This window comes from Aythya marila (genome assembly GCF_965140915.1).
Source record: "Aythya marila genome assembly, chromosome: 1".
In the NCBI taxonomy this organism is placed as follows: Eukaryota; Metazoa; Chordata; class Aves; order Anseriformes; family Anatidae; genus Aythya; species Aythya marila.
Window position 1 is genome coordinate 92,163,951 of NC_139042.1, and position 15,122 is coordinate 92,179,072.

The following is a 15,122-nucleotide window of genomic DNA, read 5'->3' on the forward strand; positions in this document are numbered from 1 at the left end:
GATGGAAAAGTTCTTGAAAAAAAAACACACAAACAACAAAACAAAGCATCCAGCACAAACAGACGAAGCTCCCCTTCGAAATGCCATCGCCACCAACCACCAGCCCCTTGGAGAAGAGGCTGGAAGGAGCAGAACGGCCCCAGAGCGAATGCCCTGTTGGCGTTACCTTCACCTTGCCAGGTGTCTGCACCCACGTCACAGCCATCGCAGTGTCACCGGGGCGGTCGGGGCTGCACAGGGGCAGAGCTGTTCCCATCACGATGCCCTCACCCTGCTCTTCTTCATGGGGACGCTGTGCCAGGAGCAGGCCGCAGGCACCCAGACACCAAACTGGGATGAAAATGAAAAACAAGACTGAAAAATTACAAAGGGGGTGCTATGCCAACATAATACCCTTCTGCTAACTGGAAATGCCAGAAGGCATGGCTCAGGGACACAGGTTCGAGGAGGATTTATGCATTTCTATGCCACTTTCCTTGTTGTGTTTTCCAGCCTGGAGCACATCCAGCTAGCCTGCGCCTGGGACACCGCCGGAGCTGTTCTTCTGGAAAGAAACAGAGCTGCTCCAGCCTTCGGGGACGGGGCTCTGCCGGGCCCATCAGGCAGGCAGTGAGCGTGTTTCCACACAATTTGGAAAACAGGGATTTTTCCTCCAAGGCATCATAGCCAGCCTTGGCTGCGAGCGGGCTAGTTTACGCTTTCCAAGGCCTCCTGGTTCTACGTTTGTCTTGCACCAGAGCCAAGAGCAGTGTTATAAAAATGTCTGCAGACAGCAATCCTGTGCGTGTGCATGTGCCTGAGCACACCTGTAATTCTTGACCACATGCCAGAGAAGTCAGGAAGCTTTCTTTCGGGGTGTGTGTGAGATGGGGAGAAGTGTGACTTCTATCTAGCAAGGGGCCAGATCTACCACAGCTGGATGAAGACAAGATGCTTGGCTAGCTGGTTGCAGCTTCTTCACTTATGAGAACATCTAGTAAGCTCTTTTGGCCAGAAGCTTCTCTGAAGTCATCTTTTCTGAAAATAGTGACTCTGGGCTCTTGCTCAGAGGAGCATTTGGCAGCCAAGGTGCTGTACAGAGGCGGGTCTCCTACTGAGTGGAGAGGGAAGCCCTGGCTTGGTGACTCGCTCCAGGTGGTATTTGAAGCCAGTGGCAGAGCTAGGCTCGTTATTCAGACCACTGCTGATTTCTTGCACTATTGTAGGACTCACATATGGACCAGGAGCCTGATGCCCAACTTTTTCACAGTACAAATTTCACCTCCACCTAAGCAGTCCCCTGAAAGAAAGAAGCAATCCCCTGCTGCACTGTTGCATTGCTCAGAAAAGTTGCACCTGACCTATTTTAAACACAATTTAGAAAGTCTTTGCTTCATGTTGTTGGCACTGAACAGCCTCGATGGCAAGGGGGCAGGGGACCGTGCAAGCAGGGATATGGCCCAGGAGGGCAGGACCTGCCTCGCAGAAGCCCTCACAGCAAACCAGAACGATAAGGATCGGAGAATAAGAAGTGTGCATGCTCCTAATGCCGCAAACCAAGCAGGAAGGTAAGCCCCGCTCTATCTTTGGACGTTTCCAGGGTGAGGGAGCAAGCAGCTCGCAGCCAGAGCCCGCTGTTGAAGCAGGAGAACGTAATGCTGCCTGACAGCACCAGGCAGCTCTGCCTCGCTCCTGCATGGAGCAGATGCCGTTGTTATCACTGCTCAGGGGCTGCACCGAGACGTACAATTTCCACGTGCAGATATTCCTCTGGCATTACATAACCCGCGTGTTTAACACGCACTGAATTTTCACTGCAAATTGGCTGCTGGGGTGTGGGGGGCACTCAGCTTTCAAAAAAGCTGTTTCCTTCCCAAGACGTGCAGTTGCGCTATGGCCTGGGTTTGATCATGAAAGCCACACTCAAGAATGAAGCGTGCATGGGGCCGTGGGCTCTCATCATTAAAAAATAAATAAAAAAAAGTCAAGTCCCAGGGCTCCTAGTTAGTCTTTCAAGCCGAACGGCGTGGAATAGTTGCAAACTGTTTCATGTTCAGCTTTCCCCACCTGTGTGGGAGCAGCAGTGTAGAGCTGTATGCATCATTGTCATGATGCCATAAAGACCACAGGCCACATAAAGTCCTTTGCGAGGCGCCTACCGTAAGGTAAAACAATACCAATGAGATAAAACATTCGTTCTTAGTCATCGGATTAGGGAGAGAAGAGATTAAATCACACTTCAGACATCTGTCTGGCTGCCTCCGAAAACTTTGTTTTCGTGCTAAGTGTAGATTTAAAATGTCACCCTGAAAACGTGTGACATTTTAATGGGCTGATTGCCAGGATCCTCAAATCTGTTCGTTTACATATGAATCACAGCATCAAATATTTTGGAAAAAAAAAATAGTGCAAGAAACTAGAATTATGAGAGAATGCCTTACCACCCCCTTGGTTAAGTGTATGTCAGGAGGATTGTCTCTTCAGAAATCTAATATTACAAAGGAAAACGAGATTAAAGAGCGCCGTGGCACTCCCATATATGCCAGAAGGTCATGATTACTGTGGTCTTTTTTACGACTGTCTATAAATAGCAGCCTGGATGTTCCCTGCTCTTTCAGTGAGCCACAGAGAGCATCGCAGCACCACGGCATGCATCAGTGCAGCCCCGAGGAGGGCTCTCCACGTGTCTGATGCAGCTCCGGTAAGGTCAGCAGGATTGCACCAGCATCCTCTGGTCATCTCTGCAGTGCACGCTTTCCAGTTTGCTCTGAAAAACCGATGGAGCCAAAGCAGGCAGCAAGAATCATCCATTACAAAGGTCCCGTGCGCTTCAATTAGGGAGAGCTGAGGAGCCTGCACTCTGCAATTAGCTACCAGGGTCCCTGATGAGGCGTGTGGGAGTTAAGCGCACGCATAAATACTTGCTGGATCAGGGCTTATGGTTAAAGAAAAGTCTTCTGGCTGAAACAAAACTTCCTATCAGGCTCTAACCCTTAAACAATTTTAGTGGGAGGAGGGTGCAGTCGAGTTCCTACAGCAGGTTTTCTCATCTAGTGTAACTAGCTCGGTGCAGGACTTGGCATGTCCTAAGCAATTGTTTATAGCTCCTGCACAGCACATCTGCTTCGGGAGCTGATTTGTGACGGAAATCTGCTTGAATGGAGATGGTAAATTTGATTTATTTGTGAAAAAGAAGTGAAGAATTCCGCAGCAAAACAATCTGGGTCACAATGTACTTTGGATTATAAGATTTAGTGCGGAAGAAAAGGTCCAAACCACACAATTCAAGTCCAACTTTCAAGGACCGCAAGTTTTGAGGTTAATCAAAACTAGGGCTTAGTTCATTTGTTCGTGAAGACGCCTGCAGAGCTGGGAGCTGACCCCATGCTTGGATTTCACATCTACCGTGGGATCCCCCAAGACTGTGCAAATCCAGGGGGCAGACCCTTCTCCAGCTTGCAGCAGAAAGCCCAAAGCATGCACACAAACAGCTGCTTAAAGGAGCAGGCAGCCTGGCAGGAAGAGGCACCAGCAGAGCGAGCAGGCTGTGGCTCTGTCAAGGAGCTCAGGAAATGTGCAAGCAGGACTCAGGGATAGCTGCATTGAGATAATATTGCAGTCTGTGAGGCTCCCAGCCTTTGCAAGGCATCGCTGCAAGGGATGCTCCTTCCGTGCTGCTCTCATGGTATGATTATATCACCAAAATTGTTTCTGAAACCTCTCATCTTAAGGAGACCAGACCCTCCCCTCTCATTAACAGCCCCTCACCTTGCATTCACTTGGGTTCACTCTGTGGACACATACGCAAAAGAAAACAAGTACGACACCCACTTCTGTAGAAGAATATATTATTTAGCAGATCAGTTTAAAAGTAAAAAAAAAAAAAATCTGTACATCTTTGAAGGTTCCTCTTGGTGGTGGTTTTGCTTTTTGCTTCCATGAGGGTAAAAATCTGCTTGCACAGTGGTGTCAGCGTGGTGCTCCCCCCCCTTTGCTTGTGCTGAAGGACCCCCTGACGCCAGCTGTACAGGGCCTCAAAGAGAACCCGCAAACCCATGAAGGTTTTTTTTTTTTTTTTTTTTCTGACTTCTTCTAGTATAGAAAAACAAAATTGCTGGGCTTCTGAATGTACTGTGAACACTATAAAATTCAGAGAATAATACAGAGAAATGTGTCATTAGGGCCTACTTGGCAAACAAAAATATCTGCCAGGGCCCCTGTCAGAATACAAGCATCTGTTAAGCTATGCTGCAATTAGCATACCGCTGTACACGTATATGTGGTATCTTGACTAAAACAACTTTTTCTTTTGTTTTTGGACGCCAGTGGATCATTTTTTTTTTCCAGAAACGGCTCCTTTCTCAGCTCCACTTTGCCCTTAAAGACAGCAGGCCTAATTCCCAGTGGTGGCCAAAAACGCTGCAGGCGGGAGCTGTGCTGCAACCTGCACGGCGTCCGCAGGGGTGGCAGTGCCCGGGCGGGCGGGCAGGGCATCCCCCCTTGCCACCTCTCCTCCTGAGTGGTCCCCGCTGGGTTTTGACGTAGCCGTCAGGTCTGGTTGGCAAATACAGTATTTCTTGGAAAGAAAATAACCTTAGGGGTTATGCTTTGCTCAAAGTCCTTCTCGTCTCATTTCTCGGTACTGCCGGTGGTCAGGCTGTCGTTTTTCTTCTGCTGCAACTGGGAGGAAGAGCAAAGCAACATTAGCATTGTGGATTTGCACAGCTGCTGTGAATCCAGCACTCATCTCCCCACAGCTTGCTATGGCACAGGCAACATTTCATCCAAACAGCACTGGGGCGAGGCCTGGAGGAAACAGAACTCGGTGTTCCTACCATCTGCCCCGTTATGCTCTAGGACTATTCGCTAACCCCTCTTGTTTCAGGTTATTTCTGAATTCAGGCAGCTTGTATTTTCCTAAGACCTCTTGTGTCAACAGACCGTAATTAAAGCTCCATCGGTTTGTATGAACTTTCTGTTTTGACAGCTTCTGTAAAGCAGAAGTAAAATTTCAGCTCGGGTTGAAAAATGAAGAGGTCTTGGAAAGTCTTGCACTCATCTTCGAGTTCTTCTTCCCTCCTTTGAGAAATGCTCCACTCTAAACTGAAGACTTTATTCTCATTTATAACTCAGCGCCCTCAAAATGTGTGGTCTTTGATTAGCCAGCCTTAGGATTTGTGCTGCTGAGAGGCTTTTCCTCCAAACCACTTGGAAGGAGGTGGGAGCTACAGCAGAAAGCCACCACCATCCTCCTCCTCCAGCCTGGGACATCCATGTGAATGAACCTTCATTTCCCCAGGGCACTTCCCAATTTATTTAATGACACAGTGACAGAGAGTGTCCTGTCTACATGATAAATTCGTTCACGTCTGAGAAAACCTAGGAGTGCAATGCCTTTCAGGCAGGTTTTGCTGCCTGTCTCAGCACAGCAATGAAGTGCTGGAAGAGGCATGCAAGGAAGGCATACGTGCCTCCTGGGGCAGGCTGGGGCACCCACTCCTGGGTTTTGGCCTTGGGCTCTGCCCTGCTGATGGAGCCTGGAGGCCACACAGCTGTGACTGGAGGGAGCAAAGACTGTTACATGTATATCCGACCTTCCCTAAGCCTTACACGTCAAAACAAGAGGCTCTTTGTAAACAGGTCCCCACTCAGCCTGAGCTGTGGACGGTTTCATTTGCTTTGTGTTCAATCCTGCTAGATGCTGTGTATCTGAGAGCAACCCCTCATAAAATTCAAGCCCGTCCCTGTTGACAGACATGTGAGTGGAGGTTCCTTCCCAGAAAAGATGTCTCGGTGGTGCAGTCCCTTGAACTGCCCGAGCCCAGGACATTTTCTGCTACCCAGTCCAGGCCAGCTCCTTCCCAGGGGAAGGCAGCTCCCTCTTGGAAGAGCAGTTTGCTGTTGCTCTCCCCTCAGGTTGTTTTCCCTGGGCTTGTCCTCCAGGTGCCCCTCCTACAGGCATCTCCATCCCCACAGCCATGCTGGGGTGGGTGCAGGCTGCTCGTGTGCATGCAGACTGTTTGGTGGCACGTGCCTGCCTCCAGCTCAGTGTGATTAATGTGTTTCTCATGATTATGACTATGCTAGAAGCATTCCTACTGTTTTGAAATTAAAGGGCTATTAAATTACAGTGTTTCACTTATGAAATCACAATGTTTGCTTTATCAAGGAGATATTTATGGCTCACCTCTCTCATAGCATCATCTATCTGTTTTAATTCCTCATAGCGGTCCCTGGATTCCCAAAGGGGCTGGAGCATCACCTCCTCCACTTCTGGGAATAGCTGGATGAAAAACAAGAGAGAAAGCTGACGTCTCCTCTCGCATTCATTAACCCGTACATGCTAGAAGTGGACACAAGGCAGGGTGTGGAGCAAACATCCTCATTTCCCTGGCTAATTCAACACCCATCAGAGCCCATGACGAAGCTCTGCATGCTCCTGGTTCTGCCCCTGGCCTTGGCTGACCCACCTTTGTTACCGTCTCGAACATGGGGATGAGAACGAACTTCAGGAAGCCGATCTGCGCCGTCGGCTTGGTCACTTTATCGCGGTCCATGAAAGGTGCCACGGGAAGCCCCTCTGATTTTTCTCGGTCACTCTGGAACAAATCCAGAGTTAAGGGATGTTAATCTTGGCTGCAAGCCCATAGGGAGAGCAATGTACCAAGCAGACAGGTAGCTAAAGGGCGGTAGCCTTCAGGTGCAGATCTCAGTGGTGTCATAACTTACTGTTTCTATGCAAATTCATGGGCAGGGGAGTCAGAGACTGCACATGCAAAAAAGATATCCCACTGCAGACTTTCACCTACTGGCCTGTGGGCACTTTTTTTTTGGGTGGCCAAAACAATAAGGCACAGAGAAATTGTATTTTTGAGGAAAAAGCTGCAGATTCAGTGAGCTAGAAGAGTGTTGTCTATCCTCCATGAATTGCAGTCAGTTGCATTCATTTGCTTTCTGAACAGCTTGTCTTGCTCACCTGCTTCTTTGGCTTTCCATAAAAGAAGCCTTTCTGTCCCAGAGCTAGCCCAGGCTGTCAGGCAGCCGAGCACCCAGAGCTGAGGTGGGATCTGGCCACAGCAGCCCGTTGTGCGACTGCGTTGCTCCCTCATTCTTACCTGCATAAAATATTCCTCTAGCAAGCAATCTACCCAGGGCTCTGCAACTTCCATCGGGCGGACTTCGTTGGAGATATCGCAGCATTTTATCAGTATCATCTTCAGCTGAAAGAGGATAATCCTTTAATACTCCAGTCTTCATGCCAGCCCCTTTTCCCCTAGCCAGAACCCGTGTCCTTACAATGCAGTGGGAGGGCATGTTCTCAGACAGAAAGGACAGCTTTAGAAATAAATCAGGGGTCTCGAATGGATTCTGTTCCATTCTCCCAGTTACCCTGTGTAAACCACTTCTCCACGCTCTGCCTTGTTTGCCCTGTCTGCAACACTGGGATGCGATCCAGCAGGATGTGTGCTTCCCTGCTGTGTGAAGAGGTTCGGTCCCAAAAGGCCATGAAGCTCATTGTGAAGCAAGGCTTAGAGGCTGTGGGGAAAGGCTTCCCTGGGTGTTAAAGACTCCAGGACTTTTAAAGCCGGAATAGTCTATTTAATAGAGACTAATTCCAAATTTAAAATCATTTTGGTGGGGCAGGGGATTCTTTTTTAACAACGAACCTTGGATCTTGATTTTTAAATAAATGAACATTAATCTACAAGATTTCACACTGTGCACAGAAAAATGATAATCCACAAAATCTCCTTACACAGGTCATGTGTTCTTCATTTGAGTAATCAAAATTTTCCATTTTTTCCTTGAAAGAGTCCAGTATTTCTGCATGTCTCGCCATGTCTGTAGCCAGGATCAACGTAATTATCCCCTAGCAAAGAAAACATGTTCACATATAAACTTGACATTCTTTACAAAGTCTATTATTGCAGAGTAAAATAGGGTCTTTCACACATGAAAAACCTTATGTATTACTACATTGTTAACACAATGTAGACTTGGAACCACCAAACAAACTGGAAAAGGGTAATAGAAAGTTGATGGCATATGAAGATCTCGGTTGGACAGATCTGTGACACTGGTGTGATATTCCAAAGGTGCTAAGGTTTTTCCTTTCTGATTGACTAAGTGTGGAAATACAAACTTTACAACAGGATGCTACAAGCTGCTCTCTATTTGCCAAGATCCACTTTTGTTCCCTTGCAAAGCGGTGCACACTTTGGTTCTGACTCTTAATGGGGACAACAAAGAAGAGAGAAAGACCAGCAGACCCGCACTACTACCAGTAGTAGTGCTCATCCTTCTTGGATGAAGGGCTTTGAAATAACCAAGCACAACCAATATGTTAGGAGCTCCATATCCTTGTGCAAGGCATGGCTTATGATGGGAAAATATGTGGTTAATTTAAAGTTGTGGGTTCTCATGCAGATCAGTCCCTTTTGGGCCCATGCCTGCTTCCCCTGCACCAGCAGAATCAGTGACTCCAAAAGGACCAGCGTGTGAGCCCTCACATTGGTCTGCAATTTCAGTTGGTGTGAAGGAAGCTGTAATGTAGAAACTAAGAAGAAATTTTGGTCCCTAGTGCTCTAATGGGAATTCTAGCATATTTCCCTTTCTCAGGGATAACCGTGACAACTCTCAGTCCGCCAGAGCCTCTTCAACTGTAGAAGTGCTCTGCTGTTGCAAATCTTTTCCCATTTTGAAGCCCTGCTTTAAAATTAATGCAACGTTCTCTTAAAGCATAAACTTCTACCACGAGAGCATGATCCTTTCCCAGACAGAGCTAATCGGCTCCTTCAATAACATAAATAACTACACAAAAAATGTCATGGGCTTTAACAGTCAGGATGTGCTCATTATTTCTCAGCAAGACATTCCAGGAAGTGCTCCTGTGGACATTTTCCAAGAATCCCTCTTGGATCCTCCCAGTGTGAGGGGCTTTTTCAGTCTTACCTTCTGGGGAATGATTCACTTTGCAGCATACAGCAGGGAGGATGTGCATGCTGCATCTGTGGGAACAGTCTGTATAGCACAGATGAGACCAGCATTCGTACCTGTCTTATCTGCTTGAATTGGTCCTGGTCGACATTGGAGAAAATGTTATATTCTGGCTGGGAAATGATCTGGAAAGCCACAGCACAGTGATGGTTCTCCAGTGGGGAGATGTCATTGTAGCGTACTGCCAGCTCCGTTCGTGCATTTATCTGATAGCTAATGTACAGAAAGAAAAACAATGAGAGCTCCTGCAGACTCACACTAGCTGCTCTAAATCATGCTGCTTCCTTTTATTTACATTCTTCTGAATACTTATTCAATTAGCTACAGTTTGGCTTTTGATTGTTAATACTAAATCAGATTTTTAGAGAAGACAGATAGGACTCTAACATCATCTCAGACACTCTTCCTCCGTCTTTTTTTTTTATTTATTTATTATTTCACCAAGTCTCTGTAGCTTAAAGTCACATAAAATAAACACAGAAGGAGCTGTCTGGGCTTCATCCAACCCCCACTGATGCTGATGGACAGATTCTCACAGATCTCAGTCGGAACTGAGCTCTGCCCTTATTTAATGAGTGGCTACAAATAAATTAGATCATCTTCCTCTGTTCTTCACACAGGCATACATGCACACAAAAGTGACCATGGGTCAACAAATCTAATTTCCTGACATGGTATTAAATAGGAGAACATACATTTCATAATTAATAATTACGAAGTAATGTGCAAGTCAAATAACCCTTGGCATTTTAGTGCAATTATTCCATCTTGGATGGTGGAGCTATACGCGTCTATGCCTTCATTCTCTCAGCTGTGAAACATTTACTTTGTTTTCTCAGGAGCGGGGGGACTAGCTGAGGCAGAGATCTGCAAAAGCCTTTCCCTTACAGAGCCAAGGCCAGCTGGCAGCCCCCATCCAGACCTGAGTTTTCTGCCTTAGCCCATGCATGAGTGAATGGCAGGGCCTTGGGGGAAGGTCGTTGCCAGCTCAAGCTGTGAGAAGGAAAACCTGCTCCACCAAAAATGCCAGCTGGCCTTGCCTTCCCAACAGGCTCTAAGGCAAGCACAAGGCAGACTTACGTGTTGTTATAGCCCGGATGGTCCAAGTCGTGGCATACTGCCGCAGTCATGAGAATCAAGATGTCGATTTGGGAAAATTTATCCTGCAAAATACAAAACGTTAATGTAGCATTGCAATTTCTACTTCGCCTGTTCCCAGAAATTAAAAGAAGTTAAAAAAAACACCTACATTTACATTTCGGAGAGAAGCAAATCTGAGCAAAACGAGGTATTTTTCTATACATCCATTTACTTCAGTCAAGAGAGAGAATTCTGCCTTCCCTTCCAGCAAAAATGACTCAGATTTGACTTTGTTGCATTAAATAGCAGCAGCTCAAAGGAGCCAATTTGCTTGAAACTTGCTTTTACTTCAGAGCTCATATAAAAGCACGGAGATAGCAGCACAGGCCCTTAACAGGTCATTTGGGCATCCTGATTAGTTAAGGTAGGGCTGGAAGGTAGCTGCCATTATATTCTGCATTAACTAAAGCCATGGCAAGAGTGGGAAAAAAAATAAAACTCAGTATCTCTACAGCTTCTGAATAGGATGAACTTCAACAAGTTCATTCAAACAAGTTTTTCTCCATACTCCCGGCAAGAAATGACAGAAGCTGAGATGTATAACTATGGATTAAAAAAAAAAAAAAAAAAAAAAAGGCTATTTCTGACTGGATCAAATCTGGTTTCTACAGAAAGACACATACCTGGAGACTGCAGAGCGAGATCATGCTGTACATCATCTGGGTCACGCAGAAGCAGTGCCGGAAATTGTGAAAGGGGTTGTTTCTGTAGTTGTCATGAATGCACAGCTGCAAAGAGAGGGAGTGGAGTGGTCAGAGATAGGAGAGCTCTTTCTTTATAAAAACGTGTGTGTGTATGCTTCATGCTGTCCCTGGGGGCACTCAGTGTCCCCACAGGAGTCCTGTGGAGCCCAGCATCAGTCTCTGTTAGGACAGGGTGGCAGCACAGGGACCTGACGCTGCCTTTAGAGGGGAGGATGAGAGGTCACTGCCTTTCAAGAGTCTTCCAGCAGGTAAAGCCGGCATCAGCTTCTCCCTCCGACCAGCTGGCCCCAGGCAAACATCCCAGCACAGCTGGAGGTGCATCTCAGGCTGGCGACAGGGCTCTGTGCTCTCATCCTGAACTGGTGGGTAAACAGCAGCGCTGGGGCGTGGAAAGAGCTCAAAGTACATCGCCAGTGCCCTCTCTTGCACCTTTATAAAGGGTGAATTTACAGCAAGAATCCTCATGCCCCACCAGGATCCAGCCCTTCAACCAGGAAACCGAATTCTAGGAGGTTTTAGATGAAGTCAAGAGAGCTGTGGGCTTTCAATGCTCCTGAAATATTTGGGGGGCTTCATTGCAAAAGCCGCTCAGCTTCTTCTTCAGCAGGGACTTCAGAAATGTCACTTCATTTTACAACAAACAACAACTAACACCCCGCTATAGCTGACAGCCGGGCTGGTGGGCGGCATCTCACCACCACCGCACCGGCACCGCGGTCGTGCCCAGGCACCGTGCAGCACCGCGGGGCTGTAACGTATGCATCCAGCAGCGCAGCCCCGAGCATCCCAGGGGAGCCCTGACTCAGAGCACTGGAGGGCTGGAGTGACTGGGCTGCGTTAGTCATCCTCCCCTCCGCTTTCTGGAACGTTTCTGCAGCCAGTGGATGTGGGAGCAGGAAGGCAGGCGTGCGCCAGAGGCGGCTTTTCCTCACCCGCTTTCAGTTCAAACCGGTGCCCACGCTGTGCCTGGGGAGGTAGCACAGGTGGAAGCAAAGTCCTCCAGGATTATTTTTTTTTAAAGCATCTTTCTGTGAAGGCGGTGTTTGAGAATGGAAAATACATAAAAAAAAAAAAAACACCTCCCCTCATTGTTCGCAAATGCTAGTGGTAACAAACTACGTGGAGATGCAAGCTAATGGGAAGCTGCCTGCCCTAGTGCTCGTGGGTGGCATGTTGGTGTGTGCTGACGTGCCACCTTGTTGCCTGTGTTTTCAGGCTGTGAGACAGGAGGAGGAGGATTTCTGTTTCATTTGCTCTGTGCTAGCCCTGATTGTATTGGGTTTCATCCTACCCCTTCCGTTCAGCTGCTTTCTAAGGTCAGCAGCACCAAGCTTTTCATCTGCCTTCTTCGGGGAGAGATTTCCCAGTTCCTGATCCTTTTTTTTCTCTCCCCTTTAATACAGTCATAGGATTTTTCTAAAATGGCTTAACCGATCCTACACATAAACTCCAGCTAAGTTTTATGCCTTATCTAGGGACCTCATAGTAACTGTAGTCCCCTTTATCCCTTCCTCCAGTCTCTAATCACCCTAAAGCCTTCAGCCTGCAGCAGCACCCCAAGCCGTGACAACCTCTGCCCTGTGCATGCTGGTGCCCAGGTGCCTCTGCTCTTGTTGAGATGATGCTTTGTGTTTTCTAGCCACCTTCTCTGAAAGTGTGGAATTTGTTCAGTCCTTCCTGGGGGTCTACATCAAGCATGTAAAACAGCCAAACTGTCCCCTCTATTCTGTGCACAGTCCTCAGGAGGAGACTGGCAAGACATAATTCTTCTCTAGAGAAATTGTACAAGACATCCACATACTGAACACGATGTTTTTAAGTCTTGTTTTGATCAATTTTCCAGGTGGATGAGCAAGTTCAGCTAACTGTAATTCTTCAGAGCATCCCTAAATCCTTCTTAAACAATCAGCAGAACATTTACTGCTCCACATCCTCTAGGAATATGATAGGTTTTTCTGAGAAAGCTTTTTTTTTTTTTTTTTTTTTTTTTTTTTTGCCTGAGAAAGTCAATGCTTTTGGCAAATTTTGTCTTGCAGTCTTTCTTGGACCTGACAACACTGACTTTGTAATGCTCCAGCATCTCTTCTATAGACATCTTAGTTTTGCTATGATCTTGTCTTTCATGGTTTGCATCTCTGCCAAATTCTCAACATTAAAGACCAAAGGAAAAAAGAGAAAAAAGAAAAAAAAAAAAAGTTATTTAGCTTCTCAGAATTTCCTTTTCCTTCCGGCCTTGCTCTTTTACTCCCTGTGATTAAGCACACTGAACAATTATTGCAAAGACTATTTTTTTGACCATATCTGAAGCTACTCATCTTGTCTCCACTTATGTTTGTTTCCAAGAGCGCTCACTGGAAATGAACTGCTCTTAATAATAGAAAGCTCAGCAAACAAATGCAAGGCAGTTAAAAAATTGTCATTGAGAATTGTCATCTGTGACCACAAGAATGCAAACATCTGCTGAAGGACTTAAATTTTAAGAATTTGTATAGATTGCCTGATTTCAGTGGTATTACTTGCGTAAGCCAAATTAATTCCTTGTGTGTTTCACTTATTGATTTTAAATTTGAAAAATGGCAAATATCAGTAATTTGAAATACTTACCAACCACCTCTTTAACGTGATAGGATTGATGTTGAAGTCTTTCACCAGCCCGAGATCATGGTACATATGTTCCAAACAACTCAGCATCTGTAGGCAGGAATAGACAGGTTATTGGCTCGGTAAATATCGTCTGAGTTTACAGTATGTTGCAAAGTGAATTTCCTCCTTGCAAGCATTGAATAATTGCAGGGCCCTCTTGCTAAGATGAAAGAAAGACGTTCAAAGATTGCATGATTAAAGACAGTACAAGAGGGGAGGCAGAGAGGTTCTGAGAGCTTTTTGAAGTAGGCAGATCACTGTGGACTTCACAGGTTTTGTGCTGGGCTTTGAATCACACCAGCTCTCTTTAGTAATTGTGATTTGTACATATCACAGCAATTTCTTCTCGTGAAAAAGTATAGCCATTTTTCTAATTCAGGGGGGATGTGGGCTTGTGCTAGTTCTCAATGAAATCAAGGGATGGAAACGGCTGAGGTCCTAGCTGCACAGCAACTGACAGCAGAAAGCTATCCCTCAAGAAATGCGTGCTCTGGTTCGAACTCTGCAACACTGCAGCGGGTTTGGGAACATCCATCCACTCCCTTGAACTCTAGCTGTGACTCCCAGCAGCTGAAAGGCGAGGGCGGGCTGCTCCTCCGAGACAGCATCTGCTCTGCAGCGGGAAGGGGATGCAGGCAGTTCAGCCCTGCCGCTCCCCATTCGTCTTCTGGGTTCGAAAACATGTTGCAGACGAGAGGTATCGATAATCCGATGTGTCTGGGCACACAGCAGCTGCCACCCGCCAGACACGAGCAGATTTCCGGGAGTTCAGGAGCCTGCGTATCTGCATTCCCATTTCTGAGGGCAAAATCTGCAGGGGGTAAAGTGCAGCCGTGATACGAGGCGCTGCAGTCCTCGCTGGAGACCGATCCGGGGGTTTTGATACGATGAGTGCAATGTCACCAATGTGGCCTGGGAGATATTTTCAGTCGGTTAGGTTTGTGTTATGTAGGCTCTTACAAACACTCCCAGAAAAATGACTTCATCTGATGAATTTTTATATGTATCCAGGGAATATACATCGTTCATGCAGAAACAAGGGGGCTGATTTTGAGTCATTCAAACAGGAAGAAAAAGTTTTTCCTACAGGACCCAAGGGGCAATGCCACAAGCTGCTCAGTGCTCCCAGCGTCTTGCTGTAGACCACCGTGTCCTGCTCCTAGCCCACCTAAAGCAGAGAAACTCAGTTTCGTAATCTGCCTGCTCCACGTGGGGCATGCAGACAAATGCTCCTTGCTAAACAAGCACTGGCAGAATCGAAATACTCTCTGTAAACACAACCCAGAGCTGAAAGGGTGAGACAAACCCATCTGGTGCTCTGCTCACCCGAGCTTGCACAGTATCTTATTGCTGAGCAGCATGCCTCCTTGCAGGGCATGCCTAATCTCCACACCCTCTTGTTAGCCTCCTTCACGCCACCATATAGTGTTTCCCAGCACTCGGAACGAGTTGCTGTGCTAAAACACTACGCCTCAGCGCACAAGAATCCGTGGATAATGATTTTTTGTCTCCATTTTGTCCCTATTCTTTCTTAACAGGCAGAGCAACGAGCCAGCAGTGCTGCGGCCCACCTGGCAGGTCGTAATTCTCTCGTGTGTTAGACCTGACAAGAGCTGAAAAGTTGGGGGCGAGCCATTTTGCCTGGGCAGCCGTATGGCT

The 15,122-nt window shown here is 46.9% G+C and overlaps 1 protein-coding gene across 4 annotated transcripts in view; it reads right to left on the reverse strand.

Moving 5' to 3' along the window:
- Window positions 1-3,675: 3,675 nt before the first annotated feature.
- The window catches only part of PDE9A (phosphodiesterase 9A), a 41,554-nt gene continuing 30,107 nt past the window's right edge, over window positions 3,676-15,122 (reverse strand). For all 4 annotated transcript variants that reach the window (XM_082769933.1, XM_082769934.1, XM_082769935.1 and 1 more), the window contains 9 exons: window positions 13,425-13,511; window positions 10,740-10,844; window positions 10,057-10,139; window positions 9,033-9,189; window positions 7,736-7,849; window positions 7,095-7,199; window positions 6,450-6,578; window positions 6,167-6,262; window positions 3,676-4,659 (listed from right to left, as the gene is read on the reverse strand). In XM_082769933.1, the coding sequence (XP_082626059.1) occupies window positions 4,609-4,659; window positions 6,167-6,262; window positions 6,450-6,578; window positions 7,095-7,199; window positions 7,736-7,849; window positions 9,033-9,189; window positions 10,057-10,139; window positions 10,740-10,844; window positions 13,425-13,511 (927 nt within the window). In that variant the 3' untranslated portion in view covers window positions 3,676-4,608. The remainder of the gene's footprint in view (window positions 4,660-6,166; window positions 6,263-6,449; window positions 6,579-7,094; window positions 7,200-7,735; window positions 7,850-9,032; window positions 9,190-10,056; window positions 10,140-10,739; window positions 10,845-13,424; window positions 13,512-15,122) is intronic.